Below are 15567 nucleotides of genomic sequence, written 5' to 3'. Positions count from 1 at the left end.
TCTGGGGACAGGCAGTCAGACGAGGATCTATACGGCACCTGACACATGCCCTCCCTGGGTTAACATCCCGATTCTTCTGCTTATGAGTTACACACTCTGGGTGAATTGAGTTCTGGGTCAAAGTAGTGGGTTGCCCTTTCAGACTTGTCTAATCAGCCCTGGACTGCTCGGCAGATCAGCTCCTGCAATTGGCAACCACTGATGTAGTCCAATGCTTTCAGAATATGAATAGATGCAGGTTGTGGCAAGAAAACACAAATGTGGTATTAAAAATCCATGCTGTCTGTTGCAAATGTTTTATCACTAAATTTTCAAGGTGTGATAGTCTTTCCTTTCAGTCTGATTAACGCTAAAACAAAGTAAAACCCAACCCAAGCCAACCCAACCCAAACAAACCCCACTATCTTCAAAGTAAGTCAATTGTGGCTGCCCAGACTTACTGTTCTAATGCTGCTTTGCTGCCTTCTGCGATTGCATTACATACTACTGATTTGTGTGCTATTTCCAAATCCTTGGAGTTTCTTGGAGCCCTTTTGGAAGCCTGGACCAGGAAGACAGGGAGGTGGGGAAGCCTGGGAGTTTTGAGCTCCACACCTCATCCTAAGTATTTATTTATCTTATATTTCGGGTTTCCTCTTAAGTTTCTGTTAGAGTAACCACTTACTGATCTCCAAGGGTTTGAAAACCACTCATGTGGTAGAAAAGAACACCAGACAATTTGGTGTGAGTACCTGGCCTATGTCCCTACTGCTAGAGGAAAAGAAATGCCTCTCGATAATAATCCGGGCTCTGCCTGCCTCACAAAGCCCTTGTGATGAAGAAATAATGTCCTGAAACACCTCCATAGAACAGTCAGAAATGGAGATAGGTGTCAATGACCGGCAGCCCTTTGGACCGGAAGTCCCGCCTCTGAGGTTTGCATCCGCCCACATCTAACCCCTACCACCCGGAAGTGGATCCTCATCAAAAGAGTCCACACCTCTCGATAGGACGGAGACTCATCGGCCAGTGCCTGAATTTTGCTGCCCAAGATATGGACCCTTCTCACCTCGAGTCCTATCCCACTGGCCAGAAGTCTGAGCCTGAAGGCCCAGACATCAGCTCCACCAGCCCCAGCTGTTTCTCCTCAAACCAAGGATTGGACTCTGTCTACCAAGAACTGGACCTGGACTCCCTGAATGAAGATCTTTCCTTGTCTGTTCCAGAAGCCATGACAGAGACCTCTGCGTCCACAAATGAATCCCACCTAGCTTCAGAACCAGATCTGACGGAGGCTGAGCAAATGGAGCTCAAATCTGAGCTTACTAAACTGGAGGAAGAGATCTTAAACCTGCGCGACCTCCTCGCAGCCAAAGAGAAGCGGTGTGGCGAACTCAAGAGGAAGTTAGGCTGCGTGGCCTTGGTGGGACTGAGGCAGAATCTGTCCAAGAGCTGGCATGATGTCCAGGCCTCCAATACCTACATGAAGCAGAAGACTTCAACTGCCCTGGCCTCGGTGGGTTCTGTCATCTGCAGGAAGCTGGGGGACATGAAGAAATCGTCCACGTTCAGGTCTCTTGAAGGGCTGGTGGGTACAGTCAAGTCAAGAGTTGCAGGGGGCAGAGAGCTCGGCACCGGCCTTCTTCCTTCACCAGCGAGTGACAGTGATCCACACTCGGTTCTGGGGAGTGGTTACGAAGCTGTCACAGGGCTTGATGAGCAACTGCTTTCTGTCCTGAAGCCAGAGTAACTACCCTTTGTTAGCCTCGCTTGGCTGCCAGACCTGTTTAGATGGATTCCGTCATCACTCTTGTCAAACAAAAACAAGCCAACAACCGACAATGATAAAACCATTATAATTCTGGACATAGAAACGGCCCAGTTGTGATACCAAAAATACCCGTGTCTGCATAGCTATTTGCTGCTCTTCAATGAGAAAGAAGCCCAAGTTTTATACTGGTTATTAATACTGAAGTTTGTAGACGAAACACATCTCTGTTAGCTTTTCTGTGGTTACTTCTAATGGACTCAAGTCATGGCTCTAAGGGGTCTTAGACCAGTTCCTCAACTCTTTGAATGATTAGTTGGTTAAAAGGCCAATGGCATTTCTATCTGGGATTGGGCAAAGGTGAAGCAACCTGGCTAGATATTCTACAAGCGCCATTTTCTACAAGTGCCACTTGACCTACCACCTTTATTTTATTACACTGTTGGGGGTGCAGCCCAATGACTCGCATATCCTATACAAAGCTCTCCTGAGCTTCATCTCTGTCATCCCAGCTTTTATTTTTAAAACACAGTCAAGAAAACTGCCCATTTGAAGGCTGCCAGAAAAGAGAAAGAAAAATATCGTCAACTAACTGTTACTCTAAAACTACACATTTTACAAAACTTTCATTTTTCAAAGCAGCCAATTCAGCAAATCAACTTAGCTATAATTCGGGAGATTACTATTTTGGACTCAAAGTGAAAATGCTAATTTACATTGTCTGTATTTTGCTCTCTTTGACTATTAAAGTTGTGGTTTAAAGTTTAACCCCTGAGGCAGCATGTCCCCCCACTGGTTGCATCTTATTCTGCAGCAGTTGCCAATTAGCAATCACCTTCAGTTAAGGGACAGGAAGGACACAATGTATCCAGATTAAGAAATATAAGTCTCCACCCACCTCCATCTTAAACATTTTAGTCCCCTGTAACGCCGACTGCTATTTGAACTAGCCTTACTGAATATACATCACTCTTCTGATTGACTGTAAACCTGCCAGTTTTTAACCTCAACTCTGAAGGAAGAAGAACCCAGCCCTCTCAAGATCAAAAGGAACCTGTAGGAACTTGGTTTGAGTTTGTTCAAGCTTTCTAATATCTCACTTTTCACAGGAGCTGTGTTTTGTTTTTGTTTTATGTTTGTGTTTTGTTCCTTATTTTCCTTTTTCAAAATCCCTGTGCCATCAGCTTCCTCCTTTCCTCCCACCACACTGTCTGGAACAGGAGCTGGTATAACCTTGAATCGCAGCAGTCCACTGTTTGCTTGTGTGCATTTCAATAACCTGTCATTGCCTACCAGTTGGCCCTTGAGTACAAACACCCGATCCTATTCTGCTATTTCTTAAACGTCTCTCTTACATCTCTTTTGATCTCTAAAGTGAACCTAAACACTGCTGTCAGTGTAGACGCTCTTGGTAAACTGTAAAGCTATTGATAAATCCCAGCCCTCTACAGAGTCCCAAAGGCCACATTTTTCTTGGATTAAAACAAGTTGTACAAGTCTTTTGCCATGTTTATTTCTTGATTTATTATAATTCTCAACTGAGATGGTGCTCAGAGCTGGAGAAGAAGAGACAAATCAGCAACAATAAAGAGTGAAAGTTGGCCAATGGGCAGCGACCTATATGTCAGAAAGGCTTGAGTTGCGAACAATCTTATCGATAACTGTGGGCCAAACCTTAAGTGTATTCTCTTTTATCTAATAGCTCATAAGAATGATAGAATTTTTTCCAAATATTTTTTTCAAGTGGGGTCTCACTATATGATAGCCCAGGATATCCTCAACCTTGCTTCTTACCTGCCCCAGAGTTCTAAGCCCTGGGATTACAGGCATGTACCTGCTGTTCAGGCTTCCCTTCGTAGCATCCTGATCGGCCATGGGTTCTGAGAGGGAAGCAAGTCCGAGAAGCTCAGGCAGGACTTCAGGCAGCCAGTGAGTGCTGTGAAAACAGAATCTCAGAGGCAGCTTCTGTGAGAGAGCTCATTTTAGTTGGGGGAACAAAAGCTATTTAAACCTTTGTGGGATGAGTAGGGGCTATCGGTGGATGCACGTCATTGGCCAGGGTGCTTGGGATGCCTCATTTGCATAAGGAGGAACTCGAGGTGCTGCTGGACATGACCTTAGACTAGGAGAGGATGTTTAACCTGGCTACCCAGCTCTGTAACCCTCTCTGGTGGGCAAAGGCGGAGGGTGGGGAGACCCGCAGCAATCCTAGTCCTGCTGATCTCAGGACCAGATTTCTGGAGTTTGGACCGGCCTCCATCCCACTCTTGCTCCAGGGCTGTGCCCGAGTCCCACAGTTCCCCAGCCCACATGTACCACTGTGCCCGAACACCTTCAAGACATTCTCAATTCTATGCCAACAGGAGAGCATATTTGTGATTTTGTCAATGAGTCATTATCCTACCATGTTTAAGTTAAAGTAAATCTTCAACACATTCTTATTAAAGTAATGGAAGAATATCACAAATTTACATATCAAATCTTGGATCCAAGAGTTTATTAAGAACTAACTGACTGACAGGATCCTCTTTTTTTTTTTTAAGGCAATTTAGGCATTCAAAGACAAATGGGCTTTCCTGTGTGTTAGGAGCTGTGCCCAAACCATGGAGGTACAGTGGTTAAGTAGACATCATCCACATTCTTTAGGAACACTCAAATTCTCAAATGATTGGATTGGGATTATTGGGATTATACTCTGATGAGTGACTAAACAGAGATGTGTGCCACAGATGAAGGAAAACCTCTGGAAGGTTGTGTTCAATTCTATCTTGGAAGGTCAGTAAAGATTATATAGAAGCATCCATGACTGCTAATGTTCTTGGGGGTCTGAGGGAGGGGAGTAAGAGCTTGAAGTCAGCCTGGACTATGTCTAGCATCTGGAGGGAAATGAACAAACCTCACAGGAGCATCACATCTTAGAAGACTAGAAGTTTACCAGACAAGCACAGGCAGAGAATGTACACAGTGCACAGAAGAACTGAGCCATGAAGGGATGCACAGAGACATGTTCCAGGAAAGACCTGTAAGTCATTGAGGCCAGAGAAGGAAGGGGCTGGTGAGCCGTGAGCATAGGGGAGGCAGGCACAGAATCATACAGAGCTTCTGGCAGTAGTACTTGACCCTGGAGGAAACAAGGCTGGAGTGGAACACTTCAGTTAGAAGGTATCAGTCACCAGAGAAGTACATTGAGAAACATTTAAGAAATAGAATCTCACAGGCTAAGGATCCAACATCCCAGAAGAGACAGATGAATATATTTTCAAGAAAATAAGAATTTATAATTATAAAATAGAAGTGGCATAATCATTTTGGATTTTAAATGGATTTCAACATAGCTATAACAATGAGGGGGGCATAGTATAAAATGCCTTCACAAACATGGGTTCAGTTTATAAAGGTCTTTCTCCATTTCTCTTCTCTCCCTATCTCCTTCTACCACGTGTCGGGTCCCCCCTGTTCTTTGTTAGGTCCCCCCTGTTCTTTGTTAGGTCCCCCCTGTTCTTTGTCTCATGCACCTTCATAATCCCTTTGGATTTTGTAGCTTAACTTAACTTAGGTTAGCTTAACTTAAATATATTTAACTTAAATTGATAATTGTAAGATGCAATTTCCAACAACTGGAATATATGTATACTCAAAGATTCCTATTGCTAAATTTGCTCAACCCTGAAAAGCACTGGCTGCAGAATACTGAACGAAATCCCCTGAGGGTTTCCATCCTCTGGGCTTGCATCACCCATATAAGCAGAAGTATTAGATTAGAAAGTGGAGATCAGAAGGTGTTCTAAACATCATGGCCTCCCCCATCATATGTGGAAACCCCAACTGACATGAGGATGACACTGTTGGGAGGTAATTAACTCTCATGAATATCTTGTAAGTGGGTTCAAGGAGTCATGTTTGTACTTTCCACTGTGAGGAAACACAATGAAAAGTTTCTATCTATGGATTAGGAAGCAGTCTGTCATTTGCCTCAGTCTTGGATTTCTTGACCTCCAGAACAATGAGAAAATGATTTCTGTTGTTTACAAGCCAGTGCACAATGTTTTGTTATAGCAACTTCAATAAAGCAAGATGTAGGAGTTGAATGTTCTGTCTCACAGGTCACATGCTTCATGTCAATAGCAAAGACAAGGCTAGATTACCAAGCCTCCTGTGCAGTGGCATGATACAGTCCCTACAAACGACGGCATTGCTTTCAGAAAAAATTACCAGAAACTGCCGGAGGCTTCTGTAGTGCTTGCTTCTCCTACATGATCCATTAAAAATGGTAAATTCCCTATCTGAGGAAAACCTATAATCAAAACTCAGTTTTCATATAGGTACTGAGAGGTAGGCAGTGACCACTGGCCCAGAACTTCGTAGACTTTAGGTCATAGATCTTATGGCCTTACACAATGAGGAAGTAATGATGTCACGCATTGATGCTGCTAAGGAGTAGGACCAGTCACACCTGGGTTATAGAACTGCAATTCTTGAAGAACTTGAGTCTAAGAAGAAAAGGGCAAGCCACACTTCATCAAAATGACTGTAGAGAAATGACTAGAAGGTAAGGTGTTTAAAAGGTACAATAATTCTGTCTTCTGGCCCAGACCCAAACTTCATTGACAAGATCAGTCTGATGACATTAGACTCTGATGATTTAGGAACTCTGGAAACTGCTGAAGTACTGCAAACTTCAGGGTGAGACTTAGACTCTAAATTGTGGTTAACTTTAGTCAACTTTAGTTTCTAGTACCTGTGCCCCAACTTTGCGTCAGGCAGCTACGTGTGAGCTCACTGAGTGCTCAGAACACAGCTTAGAGGAGTTGGGTTCGGCAAGAAGGATGCTGTCTTCCAAATATTGAACACCTGTAATTTGATTGTTGGTTGTTGTTTCTAATCGCAAATACACACATGAGGAAATGGGCAGTCAACGTTGCCATGCCTCCCCATTGTTGCTCTGGCCTCTTCCTCTGGCAAAGTGATATCTGATATTTAACAGGCCAGTGCATAAAGACCAGGGATGAAGTTCATTGGTGGATAAGTTGATAAGCACTGTCAAGGCCCTAGAGTTGATTCCCAGAACCCACATGGTGGAAGCAAAGAACCTACTCCCACAAGTTTTTATTTTTGACTTCCACGTTTGCCATGAAGATTCATTCACTTACATTCACCCATATACAAAATAAATAAACGTAATTTTAAAAATGCAACAAATTCCCAACAAAGAAGAGATCAAAAAATAATGGCCTCACTGCTGTACTCTACCAACCCATTTAAAGAATAAATTGCAATCCATCTCAAATTTAGAAAAAAAATTAAGAGAAGCAAACAGTTCTTAACTAACTCTTTGGATGAATGTAATCTTGGTATTAAATCCAAACACACACACACACACACACACACACACACCAAAACAAACTGCAGACCATTATCTTTGTTGACATTGATGTAAATATCCTCAACAAAATTGTGGCAAAATGAATTAAATAGTATATTAAAGGATTATGTATCATGATTAAGTGGGAATTATTTCTGAACTACAGGGATTTGGTTCAATATGTAAAACTCTGTCAATAATCACCTCAACTGATGCCAAAACATTGCATGTGACAAAATTCAATATCTTTCTGTAGTTTAAGAAAACACCTCAAAAAATTGAGACTAAAATCAAATAATCCAACAAAGTGAAACCATATTTGAAAAACCAACAGCAACACATGGGAGACTGAGCACTTTTCCTCGAAGCCTGTGGCAGTGCTTAAGGGAATTATGGACCCTCTGTGGGTAGCTTGTTCACCATCACTGAGAAAGGGGGGAGGGAGGGAGGAAAGGAGGAAGGAAGGGAGGGAGGGAGGGGGAAGGAGGGAAGAACAGATACATATATATATATATATATATATATATATATAGAGAGAGAGAGAGAGAGAGAGAGAGAGAGAGAGAGAGAAAGGAGAGGGAGGGGAGGGTAAGGAAGACTGGGGGGAAGGGGAAGAGAGGGAGGGAATAAGCAAGAGGGGAGAAAGGGAGGGGAGGGAGAGATAGATATTGAACACCATGATCAAGTTGATGTTACATTCCAGGGATTGAGAGACGTTTAACAGAAGTTAAACAGAAGTCTTCTGGTAGTACTATATCCAATTTTCTGAAGAACCTCCAAACTGATTCCCAGAGTGGTTTGTCAGCTTGCAGTCCCACCAGCAATGAAGGAGTGTTCCTCTTTCTCCACATTCTCTCCAGCACCTGCTGTCCGCTGAGTTTTTGATCTTACCCATTCTGACTGCTGTAATGTGGCATCTCAGGGTTGTTTTGATTTTCTGTGATGACTAAGGATGTTGAAGATTTCTTTAGGTGCTTCACAGTCATTCTGTATTCCTCAGTTGAGAATTCTTTGTTTAATTCTGTACCCCATTTTTAATAGGGCTATTTGGTTCTCTGGAATCTAACTTCTTGAGTTCTTTTTATATATTGGATATTAGCCCTCTGTTGGATGTAGGGCTTGTCCTATTTTGTTGTAAAGTAAAGATCTTGTCCTAATTTGTTGGTTGCCATTTTTTCCTATAAACAGTGTCCTTAGCCTTATGGAAACTTTGTAATTTTATGAAGTCCCATTTGTTAATTCTTGATCTTAGAGCATAAGCTATTGGTGTTCTGTTCAGGAAAATTTCCCCTGCGCCCATGTGCTTGAGGCTCTTCCCCAGTTTCTTTTCTATTAGTTTCAGAGTATCTGGTTTTATGTGGAGGTCCTTGATCCACTTGGACTTGAGCTTTGTACAAAGAAACAATGGAATACTACTCAGCTATTAAAAACACTGGGTTTCATAAATTCTTAGCAAATGGGTGGAACTAGAAAATATCATCCTGAGTGAGGTAATCCAATCACAAAAGAACATACATGGTATGCACTCACTGATAAGTGGATATTAGCCCAGAAGCTTGAAATACCCGAGATACAATTCACAGACCAAACGAAGCTCAAGAAGAAGGAAGACTAAAGTATGAATACTTTGGTCCTTAGAAAGGGTATCAAAATACTCATGGGAGGAGATACAGAGACAGAAGGAGAGACCATCCAAAGACTGCCCCACCTGGGGATCCATCCCATATACTGTCACCAAGCCTAGATATTATTATGGATGCCAACAAGTGCTTGCTGACAGGAGCCTGATATATCTGTCTCCTGAGAGGCTCTGCCATTACCTGACAAATACAGAGGTGGGTGCTCTCAGCCAACCGTTGGACTGAGCACAAGGTCTCCAATGGAGGAGCTAGAGAAAAAACCCAAGGAGCTGAAGGGGTTTGCAGTCCCTTAGGAGGAACAACAATATGAACCAACCAGTACCCCCAGAGCTCCCAGGGACTAAACCACCAACCAAAAAGTACACTTGGAGGGACCCATGGCTCCAGCTGCATATGTAGCAGAGAATGGCCTTGTTGGACATTAAAGAGAGGAGAGGCCCTTGGTCCTGAGAAGGCTTCATGCCCCAGTATAGGCGGATACCAGGACAGGGAAATGGGAGTGGGTGGGTTGGTGAGCAGGGGGAGGGAGGATAGGAGAGGGTGCTTTTGGAGAGGAAACCAGGAAAGGGGATAACATTTGAAATGTAAATAAAGAAAATATCTAAAAAAAAAAAAAAAAAAAAACCGAGTAGCACAAGAACAAATATCATTTCAACAAGAATCCAAGGTCACCACATCCAAACTAAGGAGGCGTCTGGAGCTCCTTCACATGTGGGAGCCTGGGGCGGAAGAGGTCTGACCAGCTGGAGAGCTGGCTTCATTTTAGGTGGCGCCTTCACGATGATGTTTAAGGCCTCTTTTGGTCGTGACATGCTCTGTCCTTCTCACACAGGATTGGGGGGATTGGGGTTTGATAACTAAGCCTACTCAGCACTATCAGAAATCCCCCTCCCTCTTAGGCCTGGCAACCCTAGAAAATAATTCTATGTGACCTCCTCCTATCACCAGCACCTCCTCAAAGCAGCTCAAGGAGTCTCTCTATGCTGCGCTTAAATAACCCCAAATATCATCTATTGCATTGTCTGCCATTTAAATTTTCAATATTGTCCTCTGTCTCTTTTGGTGGTGTTTTTAGGAGGGTTGGGGTGAGGAAAATTCTCATTACGTGGTCCTGGGGCAGGGCTTGAGCTCCTCCTCCACCACCACCACCACCACCACCATGCACACCCAAGTCCCGGGACTAAAGACACCACAGCAGGCTCTAGATAGTATCTTTTAACTGTGGATGGTGCCTCTGAGGCTCCTTTAAGTTCTTTCCTTAGAAGTTTTGAGCAGCTGTCCCCAGCTCTGGAATTTTTGGCCCTCCAGGAGGGTGTTTGGAGCAAAGGAGAGTCTAGAAAAATCTGTAACAGTTCTAGCTGCTTTCTCAGCTCAGCTTTATCACACTAGGGGAGGTGAGGACTCATGAACTCCTGCCCCAGCCCCATCATGTTCCTACCCCAATCTTTCTCCATCAGTCAACATTAAATTACAGTACGCTCTCTTTATTTGCTAGATACATTCTAAGACAAATGATTAAACAAATCCAGATTTGTTCTCAATACTGGTTCTCAATCTTGTCAGAAATCTGCTAAATGTTGCATTGAATGTTTAAGTTTATTGTAATAGATTCCCACATCCTGACAGTTTACCCCCAAAGGTCTCTGAGAAGATATGGACACAGTGACAAGATTCTATCTGAACTGTGGTTGATAACCACTGAGAAACACTGCTTCGTTGCCTTGCCCACTGCCAGGGCTTGGCCTACATTGTGGACAGAGAATACCCAGAGAGTTAAATGCCTCATATTGCCTAAGTCAAGGTGGGTCATTTCTCCCATATTCCTACTCCACAGGAAAAAGCTTCTCTTCTCTGGGCAAGGGCCAGACTGACCCCACCCAAGTTGCATTGGAGACCACAGGGACCTGGAGACTGTTTAGGTAGTGGGCTGTATAGACCAACTTCTATCATTTTAATTAATATATAACAATATTATAATTTATTCTTCCCAGATTTCTGACTACATTGACAGTTAAGCTACCTGTAGCTTGACAGCTAGAAAATAGACCTAACTCCTTACTCCAAGGTGATCCACCACTATATTAGCTCACTAGTCAATTTGTTAACTAGTTAAAACTACTAGATTTCTAATCAAAGAGACAGACAGGTTTCCCCTGTTCACAGGCTTCATGATAAAGGATACATACAAGTTCAGAGCTTTCACAGATGTAACCTTCTGTTACTTCTTTATCTAAACTCAGTTTCCAGTGGCTAAATGCTTCAAGTTTTCTCTCCTTGCAATGTCACTGTCCTAACATTGACCAAGTTCTTATAATTTAGCCTAACCCTATTAAAACGTTCCACTATACGATCAAACCTTTATAATCAGAAGTTCAAATTTCATGTTTCTTTTTTGGTTGCCTTTTAACTATAGACTTAAATTGTTTTTAGTGCTAAAACTTTGCTATCAGATATCATACTCAAATATAACTTTCCATTGGTTGTCTTTTAACTATAGACTTAAGGTGTTTCTCAAGCTAAATCTATATGATCAATTATCATATTCACCAGGTCAAGGTTTTGAGTTTCCTTTAATTGTCTTCTAATGTAAACTTAATTTTTTTCTCATTATACTAAATATATATTTATATACATACATACATATACATATATTCAGTCTCCTAGACAAAAGAAAATAATCTTTCTGCTCTACAAAAGGTTTTTGTCTTCCCTAAGCTTATCTGAAAGTCGTTGAGTTATTAACAAATTTATGTTTTGTAAACTTATAAGCTACAGGAAACCTATTCAGAATTACCTCTTACCAACCAAAAAGACTCCATCCAGGTAAGTACACCTGCCAATCACTAGCCTAAGGTCCCACTTGCTACCTATCCCAGAGGGCAGAATTCCTCTCCTGTGCCCTGGGATTGGGACTCCCCTCATCCAAAACACCAACACCTAAGGGCTTCAAATGTACACCTAAAATTTTTTTCTCCCAAATGTACTTTATTTTCTACCTCTAATGTGTGTGTGTGTGTGTATGTGTGTGTGTGTGTGTGTGTGTGTGTGTGTGTGTGTGTTTCAGCATCTTGCCAAGTCCAGAGTTTACTCAAAATCTACAACCAGGACAGCTCCAGAGAAGCAACTCACAGACACTCTAGTCTGCTCTCACAGACAGACACTTCTACTGGATCTTCTCCTTCCTATCCACAGATGGTTCCACAGACCCCAGACAGCAAATAAACAACTAACTCTCCTAAGACTGGACCAACATCACCATCCCCATTTTCTTAGGCTTCCCCAAGCCACCCCAAATCAACAGGAAGTAGCTAAAGATCACTACACCTTACTCCTACTTCACCATCGCCTCTTTCTAATTTTTCCTGTTTTTAATTAAACCAAAATGGAAGAATGTTAGCATTCTTTCTAGGCTCCTCCCCACAGTTACCTGGCACCAGCCAGGTATGCCTGGCTTGCGATAAAAGGGGCTGTCTACCCCCTCCTTGCTGTTTTGCCCTTAATCTCTCACCCCCTGACCCCTCACCCCCTGACTCCTTTCTCCCCATCCCTCTCTCCCTCTCTCTCCATGTGTTCCTGGCTGCCCCACCTGCACTTTCTCTCCCCATCTCTACTTATTTTTCAGCTCCACTTCCCATGCCCTAAATAAACTCCATTCCATATTATATCTGTCATATAACTGGCACCTTAGGGGAAAGGGATGCCTTGGTATTCCTACCTCACCATACTGTGCCTCTACCAAAACATATCCTGGCCTCTTTTCTTTTTTTATAAAACACAACATTGATGCTGGGACTTGGACTTAGAAACAGTGCAGGGAAGCCAGGCATACCTTGCTGTTGTCAGGTAACTTTGGGGCAGAGCTTAGAAGGAATGCTAACATTTGCCATGTAGACTATGGTGTCTTCAAACTGATAATTTTCCTATCTCAGCCTCCTAAGGGATACAATCACAAGTGTACAACACCTGCTAACAGGGAAGTTTGATGTTAGTTTCTTTGGGCTTTTTTGACCACACACACACACACACACACACACACACACACACACTTAAATTGTATCTAATAAAAACACGTGATTTAACAAGGCATAGTGGCTCACATCAGTAATTCCAGCACTCAGGAGGGAGACAGGAGGATCTTTATGAGTAGGAAGACAGAGTGAGCTACAGTGTGACACTCTATCTCAAAATGGCTGGAAAGATGGCTCTGCAGTTAGAAGCGCTTGCTATTCTTGCAGAGGATGTGAGTTTGGTAACCTTGGAAATGGAAAAGTCTCAGTTTCCCAGGGAAGCAGATCAGGACAGTGGGCTGTTAGTCATTGATGGCTCTGGAACCTTGGAGCTGAGCCAGTCTCTGAAACTTCCTCAAGGCCTCGCCAAATATAGTAAAACTAGCATAGCAGCCAATCAGAAACCAAACTATGCACTTTTCCCGCAACCCACCAATGAAGTTTTAGATTATCTAGCCCTACCTAAAGTTGCCTTAGTTTTTTATAAAAGGCTTGCACACCTTTGTCTGGAGTCACCATTTTTGATAAATGGCTGACCACTGCATGCTGGTCATTTCTGTAGAAAAAATACTCTTTGCCTTTGCATACTTCTTGAATCTGGAGTCTTCCTTCAGATTTCTTCTTGGACCCTAACAGATTCCTAGCACTCACATCAGATGGCTCACAACTGCCTGTAACTGCAGTTCCAGGGGACCACACACCTCCTGGCATCCACAGGGACCTGTACTCACCTACACACAACCTTACATAGATACACATGCTAAGTAAAAGTAAATAAACCTTTAAAGGGAAAAAGTGGCTGGGAGGTTGGCAATATACCATATGGGTAATATTCTGGGATAGTCTTTTTGTGTACTGTGTAAAGGTTGCCTTGACATTACTCAGATGCTGATTTCAGACAGAGTCAAGTACAGGCTGGACTTTGGTATTGTCATCTTTATGAAGCATTACCTGTCTCAGTGTTTTGTAAACATTCTTCCCCATCACTTTTTGATTGGCCAATAAAGAGCTGATCAGCCAATTAGCTGGGCAGAAGAGATTAGGATGGGAGAGAGAGAAGGGAGGGAGAGGAGGGAGGGAAAGAGAAATGGGGGAGGGAAAGGGAGATGAGAAGAAAAGGGAGGGGGAGGGAGAGGAGGGCAGTGAGGAAGGAAGAGTTGTGAGGAGCAGGTCCCTAAGGGATTTGCCATGAGGACACACATGGAGTAGAGCAAGCCAGGGGGAGACTAGATGCAAGTGACATGGGCCTGTGGCTGGGAGGAAAACACCTTAGAGGCTTAGAATAGCTCACAACCTGCTCATCTCATGTTTACAGCTTGTTCATAAAATACCAGGTCTCTGTGTTTGGGAGCTGGAATGGGCTAAAAAGGGCATGGAAATGCCCTGCAGTTATTTGGGAGCAAGAGGGGTATAGCAATCCCCTGAAAATTCTACTGGAATCCCTCTCCTTTTGGGGGGCCCTTGGCACAACTATAACGTATAGAAATATCAATACACTGAATTTTTACCCTTTGTTTTAATGTTCTGGGTATCGAGGCCCAGGACCTTGTACATGCAAAGCAAGCCCTTACCACTGAGATCTATCCTCAGTTCTGTACGTTTTTCTGGGGAAAAATAAAAGAGAAAGAGAGACCACAATTTGAAAATAGCAAGAGATGATGCATGTTTTCTCATATGACACTTCTGTAACATTTTTAATGTATAAAATATGTCCTGGGGACATCTAAAAATTATTAAGAACAGTAATAAAGTTCAATAAATTTGCTGTGTGTCAAGGACTTCACATATATTGCTGTCTTCAATCTTCAGTAATGCCCTTTGAGAACAAATTAATATTCCCACTTTACAAAAGATAGAGGTCTTCAAGTCTTCACAGCTTATCCAAGGTAGTGAGAGCATTTGAATCTAAGACCACGTGACTCAGAGCCACGCTGATATTGTCACTATTAAACATTAGTCACTGTTACCAAGGTCCGCCCTGGGCCATCTCCGTAGTATAATGCACCTTTCTCTGTAGATGACCTTATTAAACATTATTGTCAGCACAGAAACAACCCTTAAACTTAAAATAACACATGTTGTACAACAGTTTGTATGAAGGTAGCTTTCAGAAGCAAAGGAAGAACCATGTGGTCTGCATAGAAGACTGGCCACTACGGGGAGTTAGGTGTCATAGGTGATGGTGACAAACAGACACAGGAGTCTGGACATATACATGAACCCTCCTACACACATAGTTGCTACTTGGCTCCAGCCAAGAAAGATGGAGGAGGCTGGGTTGTGTGCGAGCCTCACCTCCATCCTTGTATGGACGTTTGTTAATGTTGGGAGACTCAAGCTTGCTGACCTGAGCTGGTTGCCACAGACTCCTCTTTTGAGACTGAATTTCAGGCTTGGACCACGATGCTTACTTCCCCCAGGTTAGCTGATAAGGCTCTCTAGAAGATAAACACCCCCAGCAGAGAATGATGACTGCTCCCATGAGTGTTCCCCATTTCCCCTATAAAAAAGCGATTTGGTTCCAAGAGCTGAGCCATTATGTTCCATGGCTCCTCAAATGAAGTCTATTAGAAATAGAATCGGTTTATAAACCCCACTTCCATTCCCAACCACAGTAGCAGGTGGTCATGAATGGTTATGAGCCATTTCAGAGACTTTTTCTGAATTTTGCCATTCTCTGGATGAGCAAATTAGGATAGATTTAACTTCCCAGAGTGTCTGCTGTCCCCAGCATCTTTGAAAAAAAGAATGAGGTTTGTATTTCCATCCCAACTTCAGAAGATTGAGGGGACCCCACAGGAACCTGTTCTT

The 15567-nt window shown here is 42.9% G+C and overlaps 1 protein-coding gene across 1 annotated transcript; it reads left to right on the top strand.

Moving 5' to 3' along the window:
* The first annotated feature begins 1033 nt into the window (after positions 1 to 1033).
* Positions 1034 to 1729, top strand: Tpd52l3 (TPD52 like 3). The gene has a single exon (XM_052172619.1). The coding sequence runs from the start codon at positions 1034 to 1036 to the stop codon at positions 1727 to 1729; it is 696 nt and encodes a 231-aa protein (XP_052028579.1).
* The last annotated feature ends 13838 nt before the right edge of the window (positions 1730 to 15567 follow it).

Source organism: Apodemus sylvaticus, chromosome 1 (genome assembly GCF_947179515.1).
Source record: "Apodemus sylvaticus chromosome 1, mApoSyl1.1, whole genome shotgun sequence".
In the NCBI taxonomy this organism is placed as follows: domain Eukaryota; kingdom Metazoa; phylum Chordata; class Mammalia; order Rodentia; family Muridae; genus Apodemus; species Apodemus sylvaticus.
The sequence above is the reverse complement of the archived record's forward strand: the minus strand, read 5'-3'. Positions and strand labels throughout refer to the sequence as shown.

What these genes read in the sequence shown, in the direction of transcription:
- Tpd52l3 (XM_052172619.1), top strand. Translation starts at nt 1,034, where the DNA reads ATGGACCCTTCTCACCTCGAGTCCTATCCCACTGGCCAGAAGTCTGAG.